The sequence below is a fragment of the Dendrobates tinctorius genome, unplaced genomic scaffold, assembly GCF_039654945.1.
Source record: "Dendrobates tinctorius isolate UK_male_01 unplaced genomic scaffold, ASM3965494v1 ptg000047l, whole genome shotgun sequence".
Lineage (NCBI taxonomy): Eukaryota > Metazoa > Chordata > Amphibia > Anura > Dendrobatidae > Dendrobates > Dendrobates tinctorius.
Window position 1 is genome coordinate 12,347,712 of NW_027361715.1, and position 27,292 is coordinate 12,375,003.

Genomic DNA, 27,292 nt, shown 5'->3' on the forward strand with positions numbered 1-27,292 from the left:
TCTGCGGTTTTGCCTGCGGTTTTGCCCTGTGGTTTTACACCTCATAATGGATGAGGTGTGAAACTGCAGCGTTTCTGCACTAAAGAATTGACATGATTGTAAACCGCAGCAAAACTGCAAGGAAAAATCTGCAGCATGTGCACTGCCTTTTTCCAGTTTACCATTGAAAACAATAGTACTGTACAACGCACCTAAATCTGCTGCGGACCCGCAGCTGCAGAAATGCTGCAGATCCGCAGCAGAATCCGCACTGTGTGCACATACCCTTAACACGCTTGTTTCAGATCTGCTTACTGAGGACATAGAGTTTAGGACATAGAGATTAATAATTGCTTCCTGTTTTTTAAGAAGGTAAAAAAATTGATTTACGGAATTGTATATTAGATATTACGGTATATTAGATTATAGTCTTATAGGAAAAGACACAGAAAAAACACACAGTATGACAAACGTGCATGAAAACTCTGTTGTAAAATATATGTAACAATATGCAGCAAGTGCTGGTAAAAGATGATAACAAAAACAGGGTATTTAGTTGATACGTTTTTTTTAAAAAATGTATGCGAAGCCACCCCACCACGTCACGGTATACCCTTCTCGGAGCAGTCCTATCTAATGTATTTAAACCTGATCATGTGAACAGTACCTACATGAGCAGGATTCAGAAAGGCGCTGCAAGGGAAGGGCACGCTGGTCAAAATGGCTCTTCATGTGCAAGTCCCACAAGAGAGAGGCGGGGATCTCCCAAAGCTTGCATGAGCAAGAAATTAATAAATTAAAAACACATGGGACATGCACAAGAATGAAGTGGTCAATGTTCACACCACCCAAAGACTGAGACACAGAAAAAACACACAGTATGACAAACGTGCATGAATACTCTGTTGTAAAATATATGTAACAATATGCAGCAAGTGCTGGTTAAAGATGATAGCAAAAACAGGGTATTTAGTTGATACGTTTTTTGCAAAAAATGTATACGAAGCCACTCCACCACGTCACGGTATACCCTTCTCGGAGCAGTCCTATCTAATGTATTTAAACCTGATCATGTGAACAGTACCTACATGAGCAGAATTCAGACAGGCGTTGCCTGGTATGGGCACGCTGGGTGGTGTGAACATTTACCTGTTCATTTTTGTGCATGTCCCATGTGTTTTTAATTTATTAATTTTTTGCTCATGCAAGCTTTGGGAGATCCCTGCCTCTCTCTTGTGGGACTTGCACATGAAGAGCCATTTTGCCCAGCGTGCCCATACCGGGCAGCGCCTTTCTGAATCCTGCTCATGTAGGTACTGTTCACATGATCAGGTTTAAATACATTACATAGGACTGCTCCGAAAAGGGTATACCGTGACGTGGTGGGTGGCTTCGTATACATTTTTTGCAAAAAACGTATCAACTAAATACCCTGTTTTTGTTATCATCTTTTACCAGCACTTGCTGCATATTGTTACATATATTTTACAACAGAGTATTCATGCACGTTTGTCATACTGTGTGTTTTTTCTGTGTCTCAGTCTTTGGGTGGTGTGAACATTGACCTGTTCATTCTTGTGCATGTCCCAGGTGTTTTTAATTTATAGTCTTATAGTATTAGCATTAGTGTAGTTTTTAGTATTAGATTCTATTGTATATTAGATATAGAATAGATATATTAAAGATGTGTTTAATTACTAGTAATACAGGTATGTAAAAAAATTAAATGTCGGACATCAATTTAAGGGTATGTTCACGTCAGTGGCTTTGTGAAGACTTTCGGCAGTGCCCATCATTTTGAGGTGAGCACAAAAGTATAGTCAACTCCACTTTTTTGGCCCCCTCAGGAGGGCGAACTGTTATGAACGAGTCACTGTAGGAGGCAAAAAACAGAAATGCTAGCTAAGTCCAGAAAATCAGAGAAGTTGGCAGCTATCGGATTGCAGACCCCTGAACCTATCAACAACAACTAGCAGTAGCCGTGGGGGGTTCCTATGGTGCCCTAGACCCCTCGATCACAGCCGGAGAACTACATAGCCTAAAGACAGAAAGGGAAATCTAAACTTCCCCAGAGCAGACCCCAAAGCAATAGACAGCCCCCAACATATAATGACGGTGAAGCAAGAAGAAAAAACACTAACACAGATAGAAAGATAGACAGAGCAAATGATGGGGCCCAAACTAACTAGATAGGACAGGATAGAAAAGCTGCTGTCTGCAATCCACCAAAAACCCTATCAACACAAGAGCCAACAGACTGACAGGGAAAAAGGCCCTGAAGACGCTAGGCTTCAAAAAGACTATGTCAGTACTCAGGAATTTTCTGAAGACAGAGCAAAAAGAAACAAAGGAATTCAGCTCACCCCAGCAGGGAATGGCAGAATCCAGAAAAGCAAGGCAAAATAAAACCAAAACACAAATGCAAAAAGCAAGGCAGAAAACTTAGCTTTTGAGGAGCAGGAATCAGACTGGTCTCCTAGAATCCCTCAGAGAAATCACCAGCGAGGCAGAAGGGCGTCGGCTGCCTTATATCCAGTCAGCAACTCCCGTCACCCAGTCATCCTCCACCAGCTCAGGTGTTTGGCAATCAGCCTCACTACCTTCCTTCACCAGAAGAGGGAGTTCATCAGACCTCAATGGTGAAGGGGAAAATGAACTCACAACAGTACCTCCCGTTGAGGAGGGGTCACCGAACCCTCATCCACGCCACCAGGGCGATCAGGGTGAGCCCGATGAAAGGCACGCACCAATCTTTTGGCATGAATATCAGAGGCAGAGACCCAGGAATTATCCTCCTGACCATAACCCTTCCACTTAACCAAATACTGGAGTCTCCGTCTAGCCAGACGGGAATCCAGTATCTTCTCTACCTCATATTCCATGTTACCTTCAACCCATACAGGGTCCGGAGGTGCCACCCCAGGAACTACTGGTTCAACAAACCTCTTCAACAAGGACTTATGAAACACATTATGGATTTTAAATGTGACAGGAAGAGCCAACCGAAAAGAGACCGGATTAATGATCTCCAAAATCTTGTAAGGTCCAATAAATCTAGGCTTAAACTTAGGAGAAGCTACCTTCATAGCGATATTTTTTTATGATAACCAAACCATATCACCCACCTTAAACCGGGGACCAATGGTCCTATGTCGGTTGGAAAACTGCTGGGCCTTTTCCTGGGAGAGAGATAACTTATCTACCACTTGGTCCCAGATCTGGTGCATTCTCTCCACCACAGTGTCAACACCTGGGCAGGCAGAAGGCTCTACCTGCCCTGAAGAAAATCGAGGATGAAACCCAAAGTTACAAAAAAAAAGGTGACATCAAAGTGGCAGAACAGCTTTAGCTCTATTATTTAAAGCAAATTCAGCCAAGGGCAAAAATGAAACCCAATCATCCTGATCAGAAATAAAACATCTCAAATACGACTCCAAGGTCTGGTTTGTTCTCTCCGTCTGCCCATTGGTCTGAGGGTGAAACGCAGAGGAGAAGGACAACTGAATTCCCAGCTTGGAACAGAAAGTCCTCCAAAATCTAGACAGAAACTGAACTCCTCTGTCAGATACAATGTTCTCAGGAATCCCGTGCAAGCGAACCACCTGTTGCAAAAACAGGGGCACCAATTCAGAAGAAGATGGCAACTTAAGGAGTGGTACAAGATGAACCATCTTAGAGAACCTATCCCAAATCACCCAAATAACAGTCATTCTCTGAGAGACAGGCATATCAGAGATGAAATCCATTGAAATATGGGTCCATGGCCTCCTGGGAATCGGCAAAGGCATCAACAACCCACTAGAGCGAGAACAAGGTTTAGACCGGGAGCAAGTCCCACAGGACTGCACAAAATTCCTGACATCACGAGACAAGGCGGGCCACCAAAAAGACCGACTCACCAGATCTCTAGTACAAAACAAAAATACCTGGATGACCAGCCAATGCAGAGCAATGAACTTCAGACATCACTCTCTTCTTCCACTGGTCAGGAACATACAACTTTCCACTGGGACAACGCTCAGGTTTGTCCTCCTGAAACTCTTCCAGAGCACGTCTCAAATCGGGCGAGATGGCAGAAAGAACTACCCCTTCACCTAAGATGGTAGTAGGCTTGGTCACCACAGGAGAATCAGCCAAGAAGCTCCTAGAAAGAGCGTCAGCCTTGACATTCTTAGTGCCAGGAAGAAAAGAGACCACAAAATCAAAACGTGTAAAAAACAAGGCCCATCTAGCCTGTCTAGGGTTCAAGCGTTTGGCCGATTCCAGGTAAATCAAATTCTTGTGGTCAGTGAGGACGACAACTTGATGTTTAGCTCCCTCCAACCAATGTCTCCACTCCTCAAATGCCCATTTCATGGCTAACAGTTCCCGATTCCCCACATCATAGTTACGTTCAGATGGGGAGAACTTTTGGGAAAAGAAAGCACAGGGATTCATTTTAGATGTTACAGGATCCTTTTGGGACAAAACAGCTCCTGCACCAATCTCAGAAGCGTCCACCTCTACCTGGAATGGGAGTGAGACATCAGGTTGCCGCAAAACCGGGGCAGAAGTGAATCTTCGCTTCAGCTCCTGAAAGGAAGAAACAGCCTCCGGAGACCAATTCAACACATCAGCACCCTTCTTAGTCAGATCAGTCAATGGCTTGGCAATACTAGAAAATTTTGCTATAAATTTCCGATAAAAATTAGCAAAACCCAAAAACTTCTGAAGGGCCTTCAAAGAAGTGGGCTGAACCCAGTCATAAATGGCCTGTACCTTGGCCGGGTCCATTTCAATAGTTGACAGAGACAAAATAAATCCCAAAAAATGAAATCCTCTGTACCCCAAAAAGGCATTTTGATCCCTTGACATACAGGGAATTCTCCCTCAAGATCCGGAACACAGTCCGAACATGTTCCACATTAGAATCCCAATCCTTGGAGAAGATCAAAATATCATCCAGGTCGATAATCAAAAATTTATCCACAAAGTCTCGAAAAATGTCGTTCATGAAGCACTGGAAGACAGAAGGGGCATTAGTGAGCCCAAAAGGCATCACCAGGTACTCAAAATGTCCCTCTGGAGTATTAAACGCCGTCTTCCATTCATCCCCATGCTTAATGCGGATAAGATTATACGCCCCCCTGAGGTCAAGCTTGGTAAACCAGCAAGCACCTTTAACTCTGGAGATAGATCCGAAATCAGGGGTAACGGATACTGATATTTAATAGTAATTTTGTTGAGGGCACAATAATCAATACAAGGCCTTAATGAACCATCCTTTTTGGCCACGAAAAAAACCCCAGCACCTAATGGTGAAGAGGATGGTCTAATATGACCCTTCTCCAATGCTCCTTAATATAGGATCGCATAGCCTCGTGCTCGGGTACAGATAATTTGAAGAGCCGACCCTTGGGAAATTTACACCCCGGGCTCAGTTCAATTGCACAGTCATAACTCCTATGAGGAGGCAAAGACGCAGACTCATTCTCACTAAATACATCATAAAAGTCCGCCAAATAGTCAGGAACATCATGTGACTGAGGAGAGGTGGAAAAAAACGGAGCCTCACTAAGGGCACACCGACAACCCCAACTCACCACAGACACAGATTTCCAATCCAAAACTGGATTATGAATTTGCAACCAGGGAAACCCCAGAACAATGGTATCATGCAAATTATGCAACACCAAAAATCTGAAATTTTCTTGATGGTCTGGGGCAACCCGCATTACCACCTGGGTCCAAAACTGAGGTTTATTTTTCGCCAAAGGAGTAGCATCAATCCCCCTCAAAGGGATAGGCGTCCGCAGAGGTGTCATAGAAAATCCACAACGTTTAGCAAAATCCAAGTCCATTAGGTTCAGGGCTGCTCCCGAATCCACAAAAGCCTTGGAGGAAAATGTGGACAGGGAGCAGATCAGAGTAATTGCCAGAAGAAACTTAGGTTGAACACCACCCACAGAAAACGTGTGTACAAAACGTTTCTCTCGTTTAGGACAGACAGAAATAATATGCGAGGCATCTCCACAAAAAAAGCACAGCTTATTACGCCTTCTGAACTCCTGACGTTGCTCCCTGGACAAAACTCTATCACATTGCATAGGTTCAGACACTTGTTCAACAGGTGGCAACACCTCTCGTGCAGTCCTGCGTTCATGTAAACGACGATCAACCTGAATGGCTAATGACATAGAATTGTCAAGACCAGAGGGAACAGGAAATCCCACCATAGTATCTTTTACGGCTTCTGACAAACCCTTCCGAAAGAGAGCTGCCAAGGCATTATCATTCCAGGTAGTAAGGACCGCCCACTTTCGGAATTTTTGACAGTACAATTCTGCAGAATCTCGACCCTGGCTCAATGCCAACAGGGTCTTTTTAGCCTGATCAATAGCATTAGGTTCATCATACAACAACCCCAAGGCTTGAAAAAATGCGTTCACATTAGTCAGAATAGGATCATCTGGTTTCAAAGAAAACGCCCAATCCTGGGGATCGCCACGCAGCAAAGAGATGACAATTTTAACCTGCTGCACGGAGCTCCCTGACGAGTTAGGCCTCAAGGCAAAAAATAATTTACAATTATTTTTGAAATTCAAAAATTTAGACCGATCCCCAAAAAACACATCAGGAGTAGGGATCTTTGGTTCAGCAGCATGTGAATGAGCAAGGTAGGCGGAAATTCCCCGCACTTCCGCAGCGAGCTGCTCCACACGATCAGACAATTGCTTTATCTCCATTGAGAGAAAAAAAAAATTCCCCCTACGGCCTCAGAGATATAGAGGAAAAAATATACACACTTTTTTTTTGTTTACAATTCTTTCCTGCTATTGAGTACCCTAGGATCTGCGGTATGGCTGGTGATTCTGTTATGAACGAGTCACCGTAGGAGGCAAAAAACAGAAATGCTAGCTAAGTCCAGAAAATCAGAGAAGTTGGCAGCTATCGGATTGCAGACCACTGAACCTATCAACAACAACTAGCAGTAGCCGTGGGGGGTTCCTACGGTGCCCTAGACCCCTCGATCACAGCCGGAGAACTACATAGCCTAAAGACAGAAAGGGAAATCTAAACTTCCCCAGAGCAGACCCCAAAGCAATAGGCAGCCCCCAAAATATAATGACGGTGAAGCAAGAAGAAAAAACACTAACACAGATAGAAAGATAGACAGAGCAAATGATGGGGCCCAAGCTAACTAGATAGGACAGGATAGAAAAGCTGCTGTCTGCAATCCGCCAAAACCCTACGAAAACAAGAGCCAACAGACTGATAGGGAAAAAAGCACTGAAGACGCTAGGCTTCAAAAAGACTATATCAGTACTCAGGTATTTTCTGAAGACAGAGCAAAAAGGAATTCAGCTACCCCAGTAGGGAATGGCAGAAATCCAGAAAAACAAGGCAAAACAAAACCAAAACACAAATGCAAAAAGCAGAGCAGAAAACTTAGCTTTTGAGGAGCAGGAATCAGACTGGTCTCCTAGAATCCCTCAGAGAAATCACCCGCAAGGCAGAAGGGCGTCAGCTGCCTTATATCCAGTCAGCAATTCCAGTCACCCAGTCATCATCATTCTGCTCAGGTGCTTGGTAATCAGCCTCACTACTATGTCAGTACTCAGGAATTTTCTGAAGACAGAGCAGAAAGAAACAAAGGAATTCAGCTCACCCCAGCAGGGAATGGCAGAATCCAGAAAAGCAAGACAAAATAAAACCAAAACACAAATGCAAAAAGCAAGGCAGAAAACTTAGCTTTTGAGGAGCAGGAATCAGACTGGTCTCCTAGAATCCCTCAGAGAAATCACCAGCGAGGCAGAAGGGCGTCAGCTGCCTTATATCCAGTCAGCAACTCCCGTCACCCAGTCATCCTCCACCAGCTTAGGTGTTTGGCAATCAGCCTCACTACCTTCCTTCACCAGAAGAGGGAGTTCATCAGACCTCAATGGTGAAGGGGAAAATGAACTCACAACAGCGAACACTGTCAAGAAATAAGTCAGACAGAGAACAAAGTGACTAAGCCTGCTTTATATAGTCAATGGCCCCATCAACTGTTCCAACTGAATCCCATTTTTCATAGCTTCAGATAGAAGCCCCGATTGTCCGGAGACACTGGTGTGTGGCTAAAATGTGACTAATTTGACTCTGTGGCTTCATATTAATGGTTTATAATCTAATACTGTATTAATTTTCTAGGATATGAATAAGCAAACTGCAGTAATCTTCATCTGGTTTTATATGGTAAGAGTCCAATATTTCAGCTCTTACAGATTGTCCAGTCAAGGGGTTGTCCAGTCAAAACTGCAGACTTTTGAATCTTCCCAGTGCATGCACTGTGCGCTGCAGGAATTTTCCAGTTGCAGACCTGGGAACAGGAGGGTATGTTTGAGTTATACATACTCCCAGCCAGTGAGCGCTGCCTCGCTCCATACACTTGGACTTATCGGTTTTGACTGGACAACCTCTTTAAGGCCCGCTGGAAGTCCTGCTGGAACCCTCAATGACTATATGGTCTCCTGGTTGAATGGAGTGGTGGTCGCGCAAGTGCAGTGCCTCATTATATCAAGGCTTTTTGACTAACTGAGATACTCAAGTGCAGATACTCCATTCAAACAGATGACCCCTGTTCTTGCAATTGTTCCCAGTGATGAGACCCCCAGGAATCAGGCACTTATCACCTAACTTGTCAATAGGTGACAAGTTGTTCTGAGATCAGTGACACTCTAGATTCTACTGTTCTGTCACAACAGAAGATTGGTAAGGTGGCCATATACATTAGCGACAGGGAGCAGAACTTGAAGATTTACACTGGATCATCCCTTTCTGTAGATTCCATTCAGTGTCCCAACTGCAGGAGAATATCTTCATACACATCTCAGATGTCACCTACCATAGATTCTAATGATATTAGACGTCTTACATTTACACAACGTATATGACTCCACCCAGCTGGAGGCCTTGTTCTTTAAAAATGGTACTCATCAGTAACTTCTAATAATATTATCATTTATGGTTAATAATAATTTAATCCTTATGTATTCTAGAGCTTATAATCCCATATTCAGTTTTATCAGCACCTATTCTAACCACCCTTGAAATCTGAGTTTTCGGCAGTTCATAGCCAGTATATACAGTAGGGGAAATAAGTATTTCATCCCTTGCTGATTTTGTAAGTTTGCCCACTGACAAAGACATGAACAGTCTATAATTTTAAGGGTAGGTTATTTTTAACATTAGGAGATAGAATATCAAAAATAAAATCCATAAAATCACATTATATACCGTATGTACTGTACTCATGTATAAGACGAGATTTTCAGCCCATTTTTTTGGGCTGAAAGTCCCCCTCTCGTCTTATACACGAGTCATATACCTGGGGGTCGGCGGGGGAGGGGGAGCAGGGGTGTCATAGATCATACTGACCCCCCCGGCGCGGTCTCTGCAGCTCCCCTGCTTCTCCAGATCTCCCTTCCTGCCTTCAGTGGTCACGTGCTACCGCTCATTAAACTCATGAATATGTGCATATTCATGAGTGTAATGAGCTGTATCATGTGACCGCTGAAGGCAGGAAGGGATACAGTGGAGAAGCGAGGCTACAGCGACCACGCCAGGAGGGGGTAAGCATAGCGATATTCACCTGTCCCCGATCCCACGCTGCTCACCGCTGTCTGCTGCGTCATGTATCAGTGACGTTTAGCCAGCAGAGGGACGGTGACGTTGTTAGTGCGCGCTGCGCCCTCTGCTGGCTGAACAGTCACTGACAGATGACATGGCAGACAGCGGTGAGCAGCGATGGACCGGGGGACAGGTGAATATCTCATGTGCCAGGTCCTGAGCAGGAGAGGTGAGTATGGCATTTTTTTTTGCAGCAGCATATGGGGGGCATAATATATGAAGCATCATATGGGGGCATATTCTGTGGAGCACCATATAGGGGCATATTCTATGGGGCAGCATATGGGGGCATATTCTATGATGCAGCATATGGTGGCATATTCTGTGGAGCAGCATATGGGGGCATAATCTATGGGGCAGCATATGGGTGCATATTCTATGGAGCAGCATATGGGGGTATAATCTATGGAGCAGCATATGGGGGCATATTCTATGGAGCATCATATGGGGGCATACAGTATTCTGTGGGGCATCATATGGGGGCATATTCTATGGAGCAGCATATGAGGGCATAATCTATGGAGCATTTTATGGGGGCATAATCTATGGAGCAGCATATGGGGGCATAATCTATGGAGCATTTTATGGGGCATAATCTATGGAGCAGCATATGGGGCATAATCTATGGAGCATTTTAAGGGGGCAAAATCTATGGAGCAGCATATGGGGCATAATCTATGGAGCATTTTATGGGGCATCTTATGGGGCATAATCTATGGAGCATCTTATGGGGCATAATCTATGGAGCATCTTATGGGGCCATAACCTTTATGGAGCATTATATGAGGCATATTATTCTATGGAGCATCTTATGGGGGGCATTATAAACCTTTGTGCAGCATTATATGGGGTATATTTTGTATGGAGCATCTTATGGGGCCATCATGAACTGTATGGAGCATTATATGGGGCTCCTGATTCAATATGGATATTCAAAAACATTTAACCTACTGATGTCTCAATTAATTTTACTTTTATTGGTATCGATTTTTATTTTTGAAATTTACCAGTAGCTGCCGCATTTTCCACCCTATGCTTATACGCGAGTCAATAAGTTTTCCCAGTTTTTTTGTGGCAAAATTAGGGGGGTCGGCTTATACTCGGGTCAGCTTATACACAAGTATATACGGTAAATTATATACATTTATTTGTATTTTGCAGTGAGAAATAAGTATTTGATCCCGTACCAACCATTAAGGCCTCTTTCACACATCAGTCTTTTAGTATCGGTCACAATCCGTCAAAGTGTTGAAAAAGCGGATCCTGTGCAGATTGTAAAAAACTGATGCACTGGATCTGTTTTTTTGATGGATCCGTCGAAGCAAGAGTTGTAGGAATTTTAAAGGAACAGAATTCTGGAGGAGAGAGAGAGAAAGGGAATATTTTTATGTGCCAGAAAGGCTGTTGGGGTTAAATTAAATGAAGAGAAATTGTTCTGGTCATGCTCAGTTTGAAAAAACGGAATCCAGTGACGGATTCCGTCTTTTGACGGACAGCGACGGATCCTGCTCCCATATGACGATGGGTGAGAAGGAGACAACTGTTGGTGCTCTAGTAAGAAAATGGAAGAAATACAAAATGACTGTCAATCGACATCGATCTTGGGGACCATGCAAAACCTCACATCGTGGGGTATCCTTGATTATAAGGAATGTGAGAGAGCAGCCTAAAACTACATGGGGGAACTTGTTAATGATCTCGAGGCAGCTGGGATCACAGTCACCAAGAAAACCATTGGTAACACATTACACTGTAATGGTTTAAAATCCTGCAGTGCCCACAAGGTCCCCCTGCTCAAGAAGTCACATGTGCAGGCCCGTCTGAAGTTTGCCAATGAACACCTGGATGATTCTGTGAGTGATTGTGAGAAGGTGCTGTGGTCAAATGAGACAAAAATTGAGGTCTTTGGCATTTACTCAACTCGCCGTGTTTGGAGGAAGAGAAATGCTGCCTATGACCCAAAGAACACCGTCCCCACTGTCAAGCATGGAGGTGGAAACATTAAGCTTTGGGGGTGTTTCTCTGCTAAGAGCACAGGACTACTTCACTGCATCAATGGGAGAATGGATGGAGTCAAAATCCTGAGTGACAACCTCCTTCCCTCTGCCAGGACATTAAATATGGGTCTTGGCTGGGTCTCCCAGCAAAACAATGGCCCAAAACATACAGCCAAGGCAACAAAGGAGTGGCTCAAAAAGAAGCACATTAAGGTCATGGAGTTGCCTTGCCGATTTCCAGACCTTAATCTCATAGAAAAATTATGGAGAGAGTTGAAGTTCCGAGTTGGCAAGCAACAGCCTCAAAATCTTAATGATTTAGAGATGATCTGCTAAGAGGAGTGGACCAAAATTCCTCCTGACATGTGCGCAAACCTCACCATCAACTACAAAAAAAGTCTGACTGCTGTGCTTGCCAACAAGGGTTTTGCCACCTAGTATTAAGTCTTGTTTGCTAGAGGTGCAAATACTTATTTCTCACTGCAAAATGCAAATGCATTTATATAATGTATACAATGTGAGTTTCTGGATTTTATTTTTGATATTCTATCTCTCAATGTTAAAATTAACCAACCCTTAAAATTATAGACTGTTCATGTCTTTGTCAGTGGGCAAACCTACAAAATCAGCAAGGGATCAAATAATTATTTCCTTCACTGTATATACTCTCCTCAGCAAGAAGGAAAACTGGTGGAATGATGGAATTCAAAGGATGGATAGACATGTTAATGATATGCACGTGAAAAAAAACTGTTAGAAATTCAAACCAAAATGTCATAGAAAAAAGGTTCAAAGTGCTGTGTGTGCATCTTGAAGAAGTTGTCCACCTTTGACCACTTTTTTTTCTTTTACTTAAATGTAAAAAACATTTAAATATTGAAAAGGACGTGTAAAAATCCAAACATACAGACCCAAAGACAGAATGGTGGCTGAGTCACTGTGGGTACCCCAATAATAAGAGGCACCAAGCTTAGAAAAAGTATATACGAAATGAACAGTAAGAGATATACTAGATGTATGCCTGTGATTCTAGTATGGTCACCAGGTATCTATGTCCATACAATGATGATATTGTTATATAGAAGCAAATGCAAATAGCGTTTATTTTTTATCATTATTAATTTTACTTTATGGACACATATGTACAGTCCTGCTCATCGTTATTGGCATCCCTTCATTTTTTTCATAGACTGTACAATATCTTCAGAAATAAATGGAAATGTACCAAAGTTATATCCTCAGGATTTGTTTTATTAGTAGTCCAAAGTAATACAACAATTAAACATTGTTTTTCAACATACATGTTGCAATTTCAAAGAAGAAACAGAATAAACAACATGTGCAGCAATAAAGGCGCCCCTAATTAATACTTGGTGTGAAGAACATTGGAGACATAATTTCAGATCAATCATCTGTATACTATTGGGCATAGAATTATACAAAATTCTTCAGCACTTGCTTTGGTACCATGACACCTGGCCAGCTAAAACAAAGGATTCACACCCCCTAGCTAGCTGGTATGCAACCTTCTACAGGAAGAACCCCTGTGGATCCAAGGGACCTGAGTACTTTGTTTAGCCAGCTAGGATTTCATAAAAGAGTTATAGAAATACTATACGTCCTAGCTGTACATCATAAATATTTCCGAGATCCCCTGACCAGAGCACGCGCCTGTCTGGGTCTCGATTCATTCTAACACGCACGGGAAGGGAGATACATAGAACAGCCACTACCAGCTAGCTAGCAAAATTGTGTTTAGTTATGCTCTTTTCTAGGTTTTGGGAGCTTTATTTCCAAACCTCCAGGGGAGGGGATTTAGATTCAGCCCAGAGGGCAGTAGGGGAGTAACCCAGAGGGTTAAATACTTGTGTTCAGCATTTCCTACGGCTTTTTTCTCTGGGAGTTCGCGATGACACATCGTGTGAAAACAGGTCACACACAGAGGAGACCACAAGCCTCCCACGTGGCAGCCCCTCCCCTGTAAGCTAGGCCTTTCATCTAACTGGTAACTGACTATATGTTCAGCTTATACCTTTTGTCCTACCACTATTGCATTTGCATATCTGTCCATTATATATGTATAACTATTGTGTATGTATAGTGTGTTGTCTAGTGTGCCTTTAAGGCTATTAAATATATAATTTATCCTTGGTCTGTTCTTTTATCTCAATCCACGAATCCACATGTCTATTTCTCGGCCTAATCTCACATAATAATAATAATCTTTATTTTTATATAGCGCTAACATATTCCACAGCGCTTTACAGTTTGCACACATTATCATCACTGTCCCCAATGGGGCTCACAATCTAAATTCCCTATTAGTATGTCTTTAGAACGTGGGAGGAAACGGGAGTACCCGGAGGAAACCCACGTAAACACGGGGAGAACATACAAACGACTTGCAGATGTTGTCCTTGGTGGGATTCGAACCCAGGACCCACCTAACCACTGAGCCACCGTGCCGCCACATGCTACTGGGGCGCATTTTTGGCCCAATATAACCTGTTAATGGACCAGACTTATATTGAACGAGGAACTGGTGGCAGTCTTACCAGGCTGATAAGGGTCTGTTTCACTGGGTCTAGTGAAAGGGGCCTCTCAGCCTGTCAGGCTTGCGGGTGAGTATGGTGCTATGTCAGTGGCTGCGTGGGCCACCTTCTCTCACGCCCTGTACCTCCCTGGGCCCGAGTGGATGAGGGGGGGTGGGTTGTGTAAAACTATGCCAAGCTGACCTTACATGTCTTTAGGGGGTGCGGAACGTCACATTGGTACAAGTGGGGAGATCTTACCACGTGATCCCGCTGACGTAATATTGACATCAGACTGGGTGGCGAGGTGGGGATCTTTCAAGTTTCGTCACACTTGGTTGCACACTCTTTGGCATTGATAACAACCTCCAAATGTTTCTTGTAGCAATCAATAAGCTTCTCACACTTCTCAGCTGGTATTTTCTCACACTCTTCCTTTTCAGTCTGTTCAAACTCTTGAGTATTTGCAGGGTTCTTTTTCCCAAAGGCAGATTTCAGCACCCCACAAATATTTTCAATGGAGTTGAGGTCAGGACTCATTGCTGGCCATTTTAAAACAGTCAATTTTTTTCTTTTCGACCTTTCCTGTGTACTTTTGGATGTGTGCTTTTGGGTCATTGTCTTGCTGGAGGATCCACGATCTTCAACTCAAATCAAGATTTCTTATACTGGGTTGGACATTTAACTTTAAAATTTCTTGATAATTCTCTGATTTCATGATTACTGTGATATGGTCAAGGCCTCCAGTACCAGATGCATCAAAGCAACCCCACAGCATTATGGATACTCCACCATGCTTAACTGTTGGTAGGGTGTTCTTTTTCCTTATAAGCTTGATTGCGCCATCTATAAACAAACTGTTGCTTCGCATTGCCAAAAAGCTCTATTTGTGTTGCTTTGCATTCACCAATAAAGCTCTGCTTGGTTTAGTGTGCGGTGTATAGTACTCGTTTAAAACATGACCCAGACTGTTCTAGGTCGGCCTTCAGGTCTTTGGATGTTTGACGTTGTGTTTTTTTACCATTCGCAACAACCTTTGAAGACATCTCTTGTCAATTTTCCTTCCCCTCCCCCCCACACTTCCAGAAAGGTTCTTGATGGTTCCATGCTTGGCAAACTTCCTAATAACATTGCGCACTGTTGAAACTGGGACACCAAGGTCTTTGGAGACGGCCTTATACCCTTTGGAAGTCTTATGTTTGCTAATAATAGCAGTTCTGATTTCCTCGGACAGCTCCTTTGTATTCACAATTGTGACAAAGGAACAGAGTCTACCATGTGGCTTTTTAAAACACGGAAGTCATCATTCATTGGGTAATTCATGTCACACGGGCACCGACAATTAATCACCAGTGATTCTCATTTGTGATTTACCACACGCGAGTCTAAATGTATTTCCATACTAATTTAATGTAAATGGTCAAGAATTGTGGAAACCACAGTAAAAATTGCGACCATAGATCCATTATAATAAAATTACTTCTCTTTATTGAATTATAAATAGGACAGGACAAAAAATGGGGAACTGTGCAAGGAACAAACAAAAAGTGCAATAGTATAAGTGCTCATACAAGCAGAATCCGCCCCAGTCAGCCTGAACCATCATATACCAAGATAGATGCATATATTTCCTGTGTTAATGTTCCATATGAGGAGCATTATATATCTTGCATAAAGAGGGAAACACTGCCCATCAACTATCACACAGGATAAATCTGTGCACTATCACAACAGAAGGTAACTAGAGGGGTTAACAAATAAACAATACTACCCTCGGGCCATATAAACCATGTCTTACATCTGTGGAAAGACGGAGGATGGTGCAGCAAACAATGCCCGAATTGCACCGGCAGGCAATTACCCGCCCTAAGAAAATAAGGACCCAAACCATTACCTTAATGAGGCTCAAGGATGACCGGGCGGACCGCTCGTACCCCGACGCGCGTTTCGGAGCGATAAGCTCCTTCCTCAGGGGGCATAAATGTCAGCCACAAAGGCATCTTTATTTAAATGGGCCTGCCGGAAGTACCGCAGCACGCGCCGTCCATCCCTCCCCCCTGCGGACACATCCCCCACCGGTGACGAGGCCGGAAGCACGTGGGCCCACGTGATCCGGCACCCGACGTCGGCAGGATACGTCACACCAGGGGTGGAGAGTGCGCGCATGCGCAGTATAATTGAAGCTCCGGCGGCCATATTGCAAGAGGGCTGATAAATGGATTCTACCCACGACAATACACCAATGCAAAACCATGTGAGCGGAGAAAAAAACAAACAAAGAAAAAACGACATGACATTATAAAATCATTATATATAAGGTCATTCAACATACTGAGATCCAATCCTCGGTTATTATGGTAACCTTAATAAGAACCATGATTATTAAGGAGGGGGAGACAGAAGGAAAAAGGAGGGGAAGAAGAGGAAAAGAAAAGAAGGGAGGGGGGAAAAAAAGGGAAGGAGGTAAGAAAAGGAAAATAAGGAAAAAAGGGGGGATAGAAAAGGGGGAAGGGGGGAGAGGGGGGGGGGGGGGGGTGTTATGAGACAGTATACAAAACTATAAAAAAGTTTTACCTGTCTAAATATTCCCTAATATTAAATATATTATTACATCCAAAATTTTTTCACGTTCAGGGGGTCCTTCTTCCTACAGCTCCAGGGGACAGCGATGGGGGCAGCCTTCGCGCCCTCCTATGCCAACCTGTTCCTGGGGCTGTGGGAGAGAGACCTCCTGATGTCAGATCAACTGTCGTCTATGGAGCGCGTCCCCCTTTGGACGCGCTACATAGACGACATTTTATTGTTCTGGCAGGGGGATATGAATCAATTGGATGGATTCATTTTGGAATTAAACAATAATTGTCTGAATGTCCATCTTACTGCCAATTACGACAGGGAAAGGATTGAATTTTTGGATGTCCTAATTAGTAAGGGCCAGGAAGGGATTATACAGACCACGATCTTTAGGAAACCAACGGCCACAAATATGCTCCTACACGCATCCTCCTCACATCCGAGACACATGGTACGTGCTGTACCGATAGGTCAATTTTTACGTCTTAGACGTTTATGTTCCACAGAGGAAGAATTTGAAATTCAGGCTAAGGACATGAGGGGCCGTTTTGCAGATAGGGGATATAGTAACCGATCAATAAAAAGGGCCTATATACGTGCCAAACATAACAATAGGGATGCCCTTCTATACAAAAAGAAGGATGAGTCTATGAAACCTGATATAGTTAGGTTTATCACGAGTTTTAATGCCCGGTCTGGTCAGGTGCGGGGTATTCTAAATAAATTTTGGAGTATCCTGCAAACTGATCCTATTTTGGGTAAGATTATTCCGGAGAAACCACAAATCACTTTTAGGAGGGCAAGGAACCTACGTGATCATCTTGTACGTAGCCACTATGTTGGAGACCCTCCCAGAACCTTTCTGGATAATTTCACTCGTGATAAGAAAGGTGGTAGTGTGGCGTGTGGACACTGTGTGGCATGTGTTAACATGGTTACAGATGATACATTTACGGATTCCACAGGACAGAAACAATTTGCTATTAAGAAAAAAATCAATTGTTTGTCCCGAAATGTCATTTATTATGCCACATGCCCATGCTCCCTGATCTATATAGGGCTTACCACTAGGCAACTGAAAGTTAGGGTTAGGGAGCATGTGCTGGGCCGGTGCAATTCGGGCATTGTTTGCTGCACCATCCTCCGTCTTTCCACAGATGTAAGACATGGTTTATATGGCCCGAGGGTAGTATTGTTTATTTGTTAACCCCTCTAGTTACCTTCTGTTGTGATAGTGCACAGATTTATCCTGTGTGATAGTTGATGGGCAGTGTTTCCCTCTTTATGCAAGATATATAATGCTCCTCATATGGAACATTAACACAGGAAATATATGCATCTATCTTGGTATATGATGGTTCAGGCTGACTGGGGCGGATTCTGCTTGTATGAGCACTTATACTATTGCACTTTTTGTTTGTTCCTTGCACAGTTCCCCATTTTTTGTCCTGTCCTATTTATAATTCAATAAAGAGAAGTAATTTTATTATAATGGATCTATGGTCGCAATTTTTACTGTGGTTTCCACAATTCTTGGTGTATACATCAGCGATTGATTCTATTTTTTCCAAACAGAGTGACACCTATGAGGAATGATATATAATATATTTAGGATGTGGCTCTGTACCGTTGCTATTATAAATTATTTAATGTAAATGGTGCCAATACCAGTGTCACAGCAAGATTTAGGTTTTTCTATTTTTCCTTCCCATTGTTTTTTGTATTAAATTACTGTTTATCATTTGCTCTTTTGTATTCAAGACGAGTGCTCTATACAAAAAACTGTTTCACTTGATTCATATTTTTCAGGAAATATTCCACATCATGTACTTACACTTCATGGGTGCCAATAACTATGGGCAGGACTGTATATGTACACATTTTTCTTACATGTGTATATTTATCATGTTTTATTACATTCATTCCTATGCACATGTGTGTGTATTATGTATGTACATGTATGTGTATGTACAGTATATATCTATAGTGATATAAATATATAGTTGCTTGTGAAGTTTTCACCATTTTTTCACTCTATCTTCAGCAAATGTTCCAGAATAACATGTTTCAATAAGACTAATATAGTTTTTTTTTTCTCTCTGACATTGAATTTCCTTATTTTACAGTCTTGGATCGATGAATTTATCTCATGGAACCCAGATGTTTTTTGTGGGCTTAAGAAAATGTTTGTCTCGAGTGATTACTTCTGGACCCCAGACTTGTACATCTATGAAATGTAAAGCTATTCTTTAATTTCATGCAGATAAAATAAATATGCTCTGTGTAATCAAGTGTGGCAGCAACCTGGGAACGGGGTGGGAACGGTCCCACCGTGTGGCTGCCGCCTGATGGCAAAGACATCGCCCATAAAAGGTGCTGAATTAGCGCACGAGTTTACCAATACCCCAGTGCTGAACTGCACACTTGTGTGGATGTGGATTTTGAAGTGGACCTGATTCAAAATCTCTAAAGAGAACCTGTCATTAAATTCATGCCACCCGGACTATGAATCAGAGCCTGGTTGAATAATTCCTGCCATGTACGGTAGGTTTTGCTGTGAGACGCTGTGGCATTTCAGAAAAGAACATAGGGTACCTTGAACCACTGCAAGTAGAGACCTAACTAGTCCGGTGCAGTTACCGGCAGTTCCCAATTCCTTGTGCATGCACAAAGTAAAATAAAAGAATATTTAGAATTGAGAGTCCTCAGTGGTTGATGCCTTTTAATGGTTGATAAGTAAAATATACACAGCTGCAATCATGTAGCCAGGATATGTTTCATGCTGTCCGTGGTTCAGCCAGCACGGATCTAATGACTCGGTCCCCTTTAAAAGCTCAATGTGAGCATAGCCTAAGGCCGGGGTCACACTAACCGGCGCAAAATACGGTCCGTAGTTTACAGGCGTAATACGGATGAATGGCCCCTAAACAGTGCTCCGTATGTCATCCGTAAGCAAGGTGTGGTCGCGTATTTTGCGCATGTCTGCATCCGTATGTAATCCGTATGCAATCCGTATGGCGAGATTTTCTCGCTGCCTTGCAAAATGGACATATAATGGAGCCCTATGACAGGGTTTATAACAGAAACGAAATAATAGATATAGACGCATAGAATTCATATATATATATATACATACCCACGAGTCATTGAGATAAAGATATATAAATATATATATTTATATTTCACAGAGTTCTTCATAGCAGAATAGCCGCTAATTAAATTGCCGGCTTCTATCAAATCCTTCCCCAACCCGACATGAAATGACAGATGGTTTACATTCATCAAAGCATTTCATTTCATGTTTTTTTATATGTCCCTGACTAATAATTAGATGCGGGTTTATGTGCAAAATTTGGGAGTTGTAGTTGTTATTTTAAGGAGTTAATTCGTTTATAAAAAATGCGTGGGCTTCCCATTGCCCTGTAGCGGTGGCGAATGGGTTGATCTAACAAAGGGTTAATGTCACCTTACAATCGAATGGTGACATTAACCCATTGTTAGATTAACCCATTCGCCACCACTACAGGGCAATGGGAAGACCACACATTTTTTAACAACGAATTAACCCCTTTAAATAACAACTACAACTCCCAAATTTTGCACATAAACCCGCATCTAATTATTAGTCAGGGACATATAAAAAAACATGAAATGAAATGCTTTACTGAATGTAAACCATCTGTCATTTCATGTCGGGTTGGGGAAGGATTTGATAGAAGCCGGCAATTTAATTAGCGGCTATTCTGCTATGAAGAACTCTGTGAAGTATAAATATATATATATGTTTGTCACAATGACATGTATGTATATACAGTGCCTACAAGTAGTATTCAACCCCCTGCAGATTTAGCAGGTTTGATAAGATGCAAATAAGTTAGAGCCTTCAAACTTCACACAAGAGCAGGATTTATTAACAGATGCATAAATCTTACAAACCAAAAAGTTATGTTGCTCAGTTAAATTTTAATAAATTTTAAACATAAAAGTGTGGGTCAATTATTATTCAACCCCTAGGTTTAATATTTTGTGGAATAACCCTTGTTTGCAATTACAGCTAATAATCGTCTTTTATAAGACCTGATCAGGCCGGCACAGGTCTCTGGAGTTATCTTGGCCCACTCCTCCATGCAGATCTTCTCCAAGTTATCTAGGTTCTTTGGGTGTCTCATGTGGACTTTAATCTTGAGCTCCTTCCACAAGTTTTCAATTGGGTTAAGGTCAGGAGACTGACTAGGCCACTGCAACACCTTGATTTTTTCCCTCTTGAACCAGGCCTTGGTTTTCTTGGCTGTGTGCTTTGGGTCGTTGTCTTGTTGGAAGATGAAATGACGACCCATCTTAAGATCCTTGATGGAGGAGCGGAGGTTCTTGGCCAAAATCTCCAGGTAGGCCGTGCTATCCATCTTCCCATGGATGCGGACCAGATGGCCAGGCCCCTTGGCTGAGAAACAGCCCCACAGTATGATGCTGCCACCACCATGCTTGACTGTAGGGATGGTATTCTTGGGGTCGTATGCAGTGCCATCCAGTCTCCAAACGTCACGTGTGTGGTTGGCACCAAAGATCTCGATCTTGGTCTCATCAGACCAGAGAACCTTGAACCAGTCTGTCTCAGAGTCCTCCAAGTGATCATGAGCAAACTGTAGACGAGCCTTGACATGACGCTTTGAAAGTAAAGGTACATTACGGGCTCGTCTGGAACGGAGACCATTGCGGTGGAGTACGTTACTTATGGTATTGACTGAAACCAATGTCCCCACTGCCATGAGATCTTCCCAGAGCTCCTTCCTTGTTGTCCTTGGGTTAGCCTTGACTCTTCGGACAAGCCTGGCCTCGGCACGGGAGGAAACTTTCAAAGGCTGTCCAGGCCGTGGAAGGCTAACAGTAGTTCCATAAGCCTTCCACTTCCGGATGATGCTCCCAACAGTGGAGACAGGTAGGCCCAACTCCTTGGAAAGGGTTTTGTACTCCTTGCCAGCCTTGTGACCCTCCACGATCTTGTCTCTGATGGCCTTGGAATGCTCCTTTGTCTTTCCCATGTTGACCATGTATGAGTGCTGTTCACAAGTTTGGGGAGGGTCTTAAATAGTCAGAAAAGGCTGGAAAAAGAGATAATTAATCCAAACATGTGAAGCTCATTGTTCTTTGTGCCTGAAATACTTCTTAATACTTTAGGGGAACCAAACAGAATTCTGGTGGTTTGAGGGGTTGAATAATAAATGACCCTCTGAATAAACTTTTCACAATTTAAAAAAAAATTAAACAAAGAAATAACATTCTTTTTTGCTGCAGTGCATTTCACACTTCCAGGCTGATCTACAGTCCAAATGTCACAATACCAAGTTAATTCCGAATGTGTAAACCTGCTAAATCTGCAGGGGGTTGAATACTACTTGTAGGCATTGTATATATATATATATATATATGTATTCTATGTGTCTATATCTATTCTTTCGTTTGTGTTATTAAACCTGTCAGTGTGAGTTTACTGTATAGCGCACTGAATTGCCGGCTTTTCTAAAAGACACCGGGTGCGTATTTTTCGCAAGTCACATGTGTGGTCCGTGTGTAATCCGTATTTTTTGCGCACCCATAGACTTGCATTGGCGTATTACGGGCGTAGTACGCTGACAATCGCAGCATGCTGCGATTGGCACGGACCGTAGAATACGCCCGAGAAATATACGGCTGGTGCGAGGGACCCCATAGAGAATCATTGGTCCGTGTGTAATGCGTGCTTTTAACGCCTCTCACTCATCCGTATTCCTCGCCAGTGTGACCCCGGCCTAAGTACGATGTTCCCATCAGTAAGAGCATCTCAGTCAGGTGCACACTTCTCGCCTAGCATTGCCTCTCACTAGACATCTGCTACTACTAAGGTAAAATACTGATCGTGTGCACGAGGCCTTAATATTACATATATCACGGAGTGATAACAACAGAGCTTATGGCTATTACAATGTGATTCATATCATATATAGTTAATGAATGTATTGTTCTTGCATTTCATATGACACTCCTTACATATCAATTTTCCAGGATTGAATCTGATGACAATTCCCCAAATATCCCATATTACAGGATCAGCTATAATGGGAAAATTGTGAATGCAATGCCAGTGCGGATTGTTGTCAGCTGCAAATTAAACGTCTTTACTTTTCCCTTCGACAACCAAACGTGCACATTGTCTTTTGGGTCCTACGTATACACAGGTATGCTTACATGACTGAAGCAACGATATACAATGCTGTTCTCTGTACTGCCTAAATAATAAGAGGACCAAGTAAGCTATACTGATCAATATATGTGAAAATGCGTAAAAACTATGGCACTATTTTGTTGAAAGTGATGACACTTGCCATAGAACACGTACAGTCGTGGCCAAGAATTTGAGACTGACTCAAATTTTGGTTTTCATAATTTGCTGCTTCAGCATTTTTCAAAGTTTTATTCAGATATTTCATAAGTTTTTAGACTTTTAGTGACAAATATATCAAGTTTATACAAAGATTTAATACTTCCAGTGTTGACCGTTTGTTCCCCAAGATTTCTTGCTTTTTGTTCTGACAGCTGGATATTGGTTTCTGGGCCAAATCCTGACTGATGACCGCCCATTCTTAACTAATCAGTGCTTGAACTTTGTCACAATTTCTCATTTTTTTGTCCAACTGCTTTTGGAGATTAACCAGTGTTTCTCAATGGGATTAAGATCTGGGGAGTTTTCTGGCCACGGCCAAAATTTAAATGTTCCCTGAGCCACTTATTTATCACTTTTTGCTTGTGACATTGTCGCCATCATGCTTGAAATTCATTGTTCATCACCAAGTTGTTCCTGGATGATTGTGACAAGTTGCTCTGGAAGGATGGGTAGATCACATTCGTTGTGCATGGCAGTGTTTTTAGGCAAAATTGTGAATGAAAAGCCCACACGCATGAATGGTTTCAAGATGCTTTACAGTTGGCATGACACAGGACGCTTGGTAGCCTTCACCTTTTCTTCTCCAGACAGTCATTTTTCCAAATTTTCCAAACAGTCTGAAGGGGGCTTCATCAGAGAAAATAACTTTACCCCAGCCCTCTGCAGTCTAATCCCTGTACTTCCTGTAAAGTTTTTCTCTGATATCTCAAAAAATGTGCCAAAATAACCAGCATGCAAAAAACTTACTCCAGGTGTGGGGGCTGGAGTAGAGGTGCTCCAAATTTCATAAATATGTCTAAAACATGTGAAAAAGACATATTGAAGTAAAAATAAAAATACTAAATTGTTATAAATCCAAAGTCACAAATTGAGAGGAATTTACATCTAAAAACTGTCATAAATCACTGAGGAATTGGGCCCTGAGTAAGTGGCATATTACCAATGGCAGAAGGCTATGCAGCTGCTAAGGGGCCATGAGCCAGGGCACTGGCACTCAGCCCCCCTCTGCCCATCATCGCAAGTTCAGGCGTATTGGTATCCTGGATGCTGATACAGTTAAAACCAATGATGGAGGAGGGAGCATCTGCTGACACTCCCACTCATTTTATTCCCCCTGTGCGTCTGATGTCTCAGCGCATGATGTCACTACATAGAGCCCATTTTGCTGTGATGTACGGGTGCTTCACAACTTTCTCTGCTGAAAACGGAGCAGTGGGGGAACAAAGAGGAAAGGTGAGTATAGTATTATTTTTTTTAAATCAATGAGTAAATTGTGGTGGCCATAATACCGTACAGAGGATAATGGGGAGTGCATTATACTGCATAGAGGACTATGGGGAGTGCATTATCCTGTATGGACTATGGGATGCATTATACTGTATGGAGGACTATGGGAAGTGCAGTATAATGTATGGAGGACTATGGGGTGCGCATCAGACTGCATGGACTACGGGATGCATTATACTGTATGGAGGACTGTGGGAAGTGCAGTATAATGTATGGAGGACTATGGGGTGCGCATCAGACTGCATGGACTACGGGATGCATTATACTGTGTGGAGGACTATGGGAAGTGCAGTATAATGTATGGAGGAATATGGGGTGCACGTCAGACTGCATGGACTATGGGGTGCATTATACTGTATGGAGGACTAGGAGAAGTGCAGTATAATGTATGGAGGACTATGGGGAGTGCATCAGACTGCATGGACTATGGGGTGCATAATACTGTATGGAGGACTATGGGAAGTGCACTATACTGTATGGACTATGGTGTACATTATACTGTATGGAGGACTGGGGAATGCCATCATATTATATACAGAAGGGCCGAGGACCATCATATAGATCATATATATAATCAGTGGGGACTTCATACTATATATAGGGCTCTGTGGGGGCATAAAGCAGTATATAGGTAAATGTGGGGGCTATAATACTATATATAGAGAGTTGGGGGGGTCATAATGCAGTATTAGATGTGCTGTGGGGTGCATAATACAGTGTGTAAGGGGCAGCTGGGGGCATAACACAGGATATAGGGAGCTGGTGAGGGCCATAATGCAGTATATAAGGTACTGTGGGGGCACTCAGGGCATTATTTGCGCTAAATGGGGCATTTTTATCTCTCAGAGGGATATTATTACTTTTCTGGAGCATTGTTACTTTAAGGGGACACTTGATTGAATGGGCACCTGGATAGTGTAACCTTCATAGAAGCATATGGGACATTAAGACTTTCTAGGATGCATAATGGGGCACACAGTCTCTAGGGAGGGGGTAATCATAGCAGTGACACAAGTTTTTAGTTATTTTGGTCACTGTTCACGCAACAAGAGCAGGCAGGAAGGGGAGTTTGCGCAGGTTGGGGATAGATGGGTCGGGGCTGGAAATGTGAGAAGTCAGATGTGTCTTTGTTGTAATCTCTGTAGAGAAGTTGTAGCTGGAGAAGTTGTCATGTCAGTCTGGGCCAGATGGATAAGATGGAAAAAGTGAACAACTGCCAGCGGTTTTCACCACTGACTTCAATCTAATCAATGAAAAATGCCGGGTAAAAACACACCAAAAATGCGCATTTTTCCTGCCAAAAGATGCAGAAAGCCTAACTGTTAAATGTCGTTCAGTAGTTATGTAGTGGAAGGTGTATTATATTATTATGGTTAATATTAGCCTGTGCACAGTGATATTGTGTAGCGGTATTATTTTGGTCCTGTATAGTAGTAATATTGGGAATATTGGTCTATGTATAGTGTGTTTTAGGGTTAGCAGTGGTATGCGATAGGTTTATAGGCATAGATCATGTATACATATGGGAGGGGGATCGTATGGGGACCCATGTACTTTGGGGCTTGGGCCCTGGATCATTTAGGACCCTAGCAACACCCCTGTGGGATTATGTTATACAGTTTAAGGTTTTGTAAAAATATTAACCCTCTTTTATACTATAGTTTCAGATATCGTCATGTTGCCGAAAAGTAACTCCTCTGTGGTCAACAAAAACACCTGGGATGTTTTTACCAGCAAAGGTGACTGGGTTCTCCAAGCTGTCACGGTACAAGAAAAGTCCTTTGTGACCGAGGGAGAAGAATATAACCAAGTCATATACAATGTAGGAAATTATACATCGGTTAGCTTTTGCTGAAAGAGCGCTCTGATGATGATCCTCTAGCTCTGTACATCTCTATTTTGGATCTGTTTTATCTACATTTATTGAGGAGCTTCAAAGTTTGCAAACAAAGAGTATTCTGTATTTCTGGATAAATTTGATTGAGAACTACAACAGATTTTCATACAAGCACTAAAAGTAGATGAAGACAAATGAGTCAAAATTATTATATTATGTCATTTTTTTACTGAGGAAAATCATGCAGTGTCAATCTTCTGTAAGTGGCAAAACTATGTGAAACTTTAGGATAATTTGAAGGTGAAATGAAGTCTGGTGTTTTCATTTGCTGGAATGACAATCGGGTGTGAGTGGGTGATCTGTTTTGTTTAAAGAGCAGGGATCTATCAAAGTTTGATCTTCACAGCACCTTTGTAAAAGTGTATTATGGCACGAGAAAGGAGATTTATGAGATCCACAGAAGAATAGTTATTTATGCTCATCATGCTGGAGAAGATTACAAGACCATCTCTAAAGAGTCTGGACTCCCTTAATCCACAGTCAGATTATGTACAAATGGAGGAAATTTCTGAACATTATTGCCGTCGAGAATATTTGACCAATGACGATCACTCCAAAAGCAAGGAATATAATAGTCTGCGAGGTCACAAAGGAACTCAAGGTAATCTCTAATCAACTAAAGGCCTCTCTCACATTAGCTGATGGTAATATTTATAAGTCCGCTATCAGAAGGACACTTAACAACAATGGTGAGCATGGCAGGATTGCAACAAAAAAGCTATTGCTCTTCAAAAAGACCGTTGCTGCCCATGTACAGTTTTCAGCAAAACAGCAATTCGGCGGGATGAGTTGTCATCATTGATGGAAAAATGAATTCTTAATTATAGCAACAAATTATGATACTAATCAACAATTACTGTAAACGATTTGACGCAGTTATTACTTCACAACGGGGTGACGCCAGATCACATACTTTTGCCACCCACAGATATGTGATATTGCTTCATTTTCCTTGGGT

The 27,292-nt window shown here is 42.4% G+C and overlaps 1 protein-coding gene across 1 annotated transcript in view; it reads left to right on the top strand.

Moving 5' to 3' along the window:
* Positions 1–27,292, top strand: part of LOC141089718 (5-hydroxytryptamine receptor 3A-like) — a 38,083-nt gene that overhangs the window by 6,132 nt on the left and 4,659 nt on the right. The window contains exons 3-6 of the mRNA XM_073576219.1: positions 8,152–8,196; positions 18,859–18,968; positions 22,772–22,944; positions 26,099–26,259. Coding sequence (XP_073432320.1) covers positions 8,152–8,196; positions 18,859–18,968; positions 22,772–22,944; positions 26,099–26,259 — 489 coding nt within the window. The remainder of the gene's footprint in view (positions 1–8,151; positions 8,197–18,858; positions 18,969–22,771; positions 22,945–26,098; positions 26,260–27,292) is intronic.